The sequence below is a fragment of the Otolemur garnettii genome, unplaced genomic scaffold (genome assembly GCF_000181295.1).
Source record: "Otolemur garnettii isolate 467f Iridium unplaced genomic scaffold, OtoGar3 scaffold00110, whole genome shotgun sequence".
Classification (NCBI taxonomy): Eukaryota; Metazoa; Chordata; class Mammalia; order Primates; family Galagidae; genus Otolemur; species Otolemur garnettii.
Genome location: NW_003852505.1, coordinates 3,215,465 through 3,220,209, shown reverse-complemented (window position 1 = coordinate 3,220,209; position 4,745 = coordinate 3,215,465). Strand labels below are relative to the sequence as shown.

General features: G+C 44.4%; 1 protein-coding gene across 1 annotated transcript in view; it reads right to left on the bottom strand.

Moving 5' to 3' along the window:
* Window positions 1–809, bottom strand: part of AKAP14 (A-kinase anchoring protein 14) — a 10,500-nt gene extending 9,691 nt beyond the window's left edge. Inside the window, exons 1-2 of the mRNA XM_023517407.1 lie at window positions 686–809; window positions 506–597 (exon numbers count right to left, since the gene is read on the bottom strand). Of these exons, the coding sequence (XP_023373175.1) occupies window positions 506–597; window positions 686–809 (216 nt within the window). The remainder of the gene's footprint in view (window positions 1–505; window positions 598–685) is intronic.
* Window positions 810–4,745: the final 3,936 nt, after the last annotated feature.

The following is a 4,745-nucleotide window of genomic DNA, read 5'->3' as shown; positions in this document are numbered from 1 at the left end:
AGCTTGAGGCTCCGTCTCAAAAAAAAAAAAAAAAAAAGAAAAAGGAATTCATTGTGGGCATATGTATTTTACTCTGCAGGCAATATAGGCCAAAGCGAAATCAGAAAGACTTATGATCACCTGCATCCCCTCTGTTATGATGGGCATGAACATTCATTCTAAAGTAGGTGGTTGAGAACTCCTATTTGAAAGGAGCAGCTCCCTCCTTAGGCCGTGAGGCCCCCATTTAATGCACCAACATGGACAAATGGCTTAACTGGGAATATCAGATTTTCCTAGGGAAATGTAAAGTTAGGATGATACAGACACAGGGTAATACAATTGTGCCTTTCACCTTCAGAGACCCTCCCACCTTGATTTTGGAACCAAGATAGAAACAAGTTTTACTAACTCTAGTCCCCTTTGATATCATCTTGGTTTTCTGATCCTCAGACTTTTGATCAAAAAGAACCTTTTTATTGTTCTTCACTCTCATGTACCAAACTGAAGTGGTCATCCAACTTACCAAAACAAATGCGTCAATTTGTCTGCGGCCCTTTTCTGCTGTGAATTCCCCGTGTGTGATCCACCTGATGTTTCTGATGGGATATTCAATATCTGCAAACAGGCGTGAATTTGTTAGTTGCCTGGTGGTGTGGCCCTACATAATGAGACAATTCTTTGGGTACTCAAACAGGGTTACTACCTGTCACAAAATTAATAGCAGCATTGATGGCATCCTTAACTACAGCTAGAGCTGTTTTGTTCACTTTACTATCATCTGGTTTATCCACATTCTTCTGGCTTGTAGGTATGTTAGTCACATCCATTGTCTTCTCACTTTTGCAATTTTTCGTCACATTGATTTTATTTTTCCTGGAAAAGGAAACTCCAAAAATTACTCTCTACATGCACGTCTGTGCACACACACATGTGAACACGCTCATGTGAGTATAATCTCTTAAAGAATCCCAAGACACAAAAAGCAATTGTTGCCTCTGTGGAGGGGGAGTGAGGGTTTGGGGTTGGAGTGAGCTCTCACTGTATATGCTTTGTACTTGGCTGCTGAGATATACTTTTCATGAAAATCAAAGATTATTTTTTTTTGAGACAGAGTCTCACTTTGTCATCCTCGGTAGAGTGCCATAGTATCACAGCTCACAGCAACCTCAAACTCTTAGGCTCAAGCGATTCTCTTGCCTCAGTCTCCTGAGTAGCTGGGACTACCCGCACCTGCCACAATGCCTGGCTATTTTTAAAGACCAGGTCTCTCTCTGGCTCAGGCAGGTCTCGAACTTGTGAACTCAGGCAATCTACCTGCTTCGGCCTCCCAAAGTGCTGGGATTACAGGCATGAGCCAGCACGCCCAGCCAAAACCAAGGATTTTTACATTCTCAAAACCATGAAGACTTAAATTGGAATGTAATAGAATGATTTCTAATTTCTTCGGAGTGCTAACAATATTGATTTCTAATTGAGTCTTTAATAGAGCCTGAATCCCTTCTATGAACAACTGAGAACATATGGCTCTTTTCTCTTTTTATTTGAGCTCTTTTTTTTTTTTTTTTTTTTTTGAGAAAGAGCCTCAAGCTGTAACCCTGGGTAGAGTGCTATGGTATCAGCTCACAGCCACCTCCAACTCCTGGGCTCAAGCAATTCTCTTGCCTCCACCTCCCATGTAGCTGGGACTACAGGCACCCGCCACAACACCCGGCTATTTTTTGGTTGCAGCTGTTGTTGTTTGGTGGGCCCAGGCTGGATTCTAACCTGCCAGCTCAGGTGTATGTGGCTGGCTCCTTAGCCGCTTGAGCCACAGGAGCAGAGCCTATTTTTTTTTTTTTTTGAAACAGAGTCTCATTCTGTTGCCCAGATCAGAGTGGCATGGTGTCAGCCTAGCTCACAGCAACTTCAAACTGTGTTCAACCATTTCTCCTGCCTCAGCCTTCCAAGTAGCTGGGACTACAGGTGCCCACTACCATGCTCAGCTAATTTCCCTATTTTTAGTAGAGATGGAGTCTTGCTCTTACTTAGGCTAGTCTTGAACTCCTGAGCTCAAGCCATCCATCTGCCTTAGCCTCCCAGAGTGCTAGGATTACAGGTGTGAGCCACCATGCCCAGCCTACTTTTATCTTTTGATAGCATAGTTTTAAATTCCTTGCATGCAATCTTTGCAATAGGGTCTGCATGAGAGTCAAAATCTCTCTCCAACAGGGAGGTATTTATTTTCTATAAATAAGGTCCCACACTGGGGGTGTTTAATGTATCGTGTTTCATTTAACCATCACCAGAGCTCTGTGATATCATGAACTAGATACCTTCCATTTGCCCTTCCAGACCCACACTCTCCCCATCTCTCCCTTTTCACTGCCTTGGAAGGCAAACCAGACTGGACCAGTGAATGGGCTCTCCTGTGCCTTCTGGCTCCTAGGAGGTTTCACACAATACAGAGACCAGACTGACGGGGAGGAGGGTGAGATCCAGGTGTATATCTCTGGTGGCTCTCCCCTAACAGGGTTGCCTGTAGCTGGGTACATGGAGAAGGCCCCAGCTTCTCTCTCAGGGAAGCTCTTTGACACAACCTCTCAGCCTAGTAAGGGTAACTATTCTTTCCTCTCAACCCCTGGGCTGCCCTGTTACTAGCCAGGGGAAATTGCACTTTCTTTCATTTCCTGCTCTCTGGCCATACCTTGGTAATTATTCCCTTGACTTAACCCTTCTCCACTATCCTCATTTTAGCATACCTACAGTTCTTTACTAGGACACTAAATCATAAACAGAGGGCCTCTTATGCCATATGAAAATGAGGAAACTGTCTGGCTCCACAGCCTGTGCTTGTAAATATACTGCTCTTATCGCTCCAAGATTCAGGAAGGGTAGGGGGGCTGAAGAATCTGAGGAAATATCACCCCAAAATATAACTCCTTGTCATAAAGAGTATTTTGAATTAAAGGCCCTTACAGATCAACAAGCTTCGGAAGGGGCTTTCCTTCGATCTCCCTAAACCAGAGAGAACCATCAAAAAGAACAATTGACTTCCCTTCACCTCCCTGTTATCTCACATATTGCAGGGAAGAAGATGAAGACTGCCTGGTTTTAGGCAGTGCCTGTGGCTCAAAGGGATAGGGCGCTGGCCCCATATGCCAGAGGTGGTGGGTTCAAACCCAGCCCCAGCCAAAAACTGCAAAAAAATAAAAAGAATGCCTGGTTTCTCTATAGCCTAAAGTTGTGGGACATTATTGGAGTGAGAGTTTTAGTTCTGTAAATGGCATTATAATATATAATGGGTTTTTTAAATTATCCTTCTGTTGTATCGAGTCACTTATAATACTAGGAGTTTTGTAAGGGGGAAATACATTACTGCTCTAAAACAACATGCACCCTATTTTCTGAGAATTGAGACTGCATGAATAGAAAGAAAATAGGGCATTGAGGCTGAATGAGGGGCTCATTATTATTTTGGCTACACTGTTTGGATTTTGAAATAAAGGTATTTTATTAAAGAAACAACAAAAAAAATGCAAACGGGCCGGACCCGGTGGTGTGATCATGCCTATAATCTTAGCACTCTGGGAGGCTGAGGTGGGTGGATTGCTTGAGCTCAGGAGTTCAAGGTCAGACTAAAAGTGAGAGCTGGTGTCTACTAACAGTAGAAAAACTAGATGGGTGTAGTGGTGGGTGCCTGTAGTCCCAGCTACTTGGTAGGCTAGGCAAGAGGATTTTTTGAGCCCAAGAGTTTGAGTTTGCTGTGAGGCACTCTGCCCAAGATGACAGAGTGAGACTCTGTCTCAGAACAAACAAACAGCAATAAAAAAAAAAAAAAAAACCTCCTCATGACCTTCCTGGGGAGCCCTGTGCTGCAACAGGAGAGGGAAGGTAGAAAGCCGGACCCAGGAAGCAGCTCACTTTCTGTCTTCCCAACTCTGCAGGCAAGCATCATCCTTAAGCCTCCTGCCCACTGGTCTCACCTAGTTCTTTTTCTTCCCTTCCCTTCCTTCAGATGGCTGAGATGGGGGCATGATCAAGTCTGGGGTCTGGATAAATAATAGGGAGAATCACTGCAGGTCATTTTTGTGGACTTCTTTACCCCAAAGGTGCCCCAGTACCTGAGTAACCAGATCCTTGTTTAAGCAGTAGCAGTAGTAGCTGGTGAACCCTAAGGAGTCTCTCAGCAGCTTTTCCTCAAGATTCCCAGACAGAATGTTTACATGTGCTGCCAGAGCAACACCAGTCAACCAATGAGAAGCAATGCCCACAAGTTTCTGACTGCTTCAGTTAATAAAGGAGAGTGAGGCCTCTTTGCCTCTTTGCCTACTTGCCCTGGCAATAGAGGTCCATTTGGTGTCTATGGCAAGTGTATCCTGCTTTGTAAACCTTCTGCTTTCCTTAAAAAATAAATAAATGGGCTCAGCGCCTGTAGCTCAGCAGCTAAGGTGCCAGCCACATACCCTGGGGCTGGTAGGTTAGAACCCAGCCCAGGGCCTGCCAAATGACAATGACAACTATAATAAAAAAGTAGCTGGGCGTTGTGGCAGGTGCCTGTAGTCCCAGCCACTTGAGAGGCTGAGGCAAGAGAATTGCTTAAGCCCAAGAATTTGAGGTTGCTGTGAGCTTTGATGCCACAGCACTCTATCAAGGGTGACATAGTGAGACTCTGTCTCAAAAAAATAAATTAAATAAATAAATAAATAAATGATGGAGAGTGAGCTAGAGGGAGTTAAGGAAGGAGGGGGAAGAGTCAGCCACTGCAAATATCTGACCTCAATAGC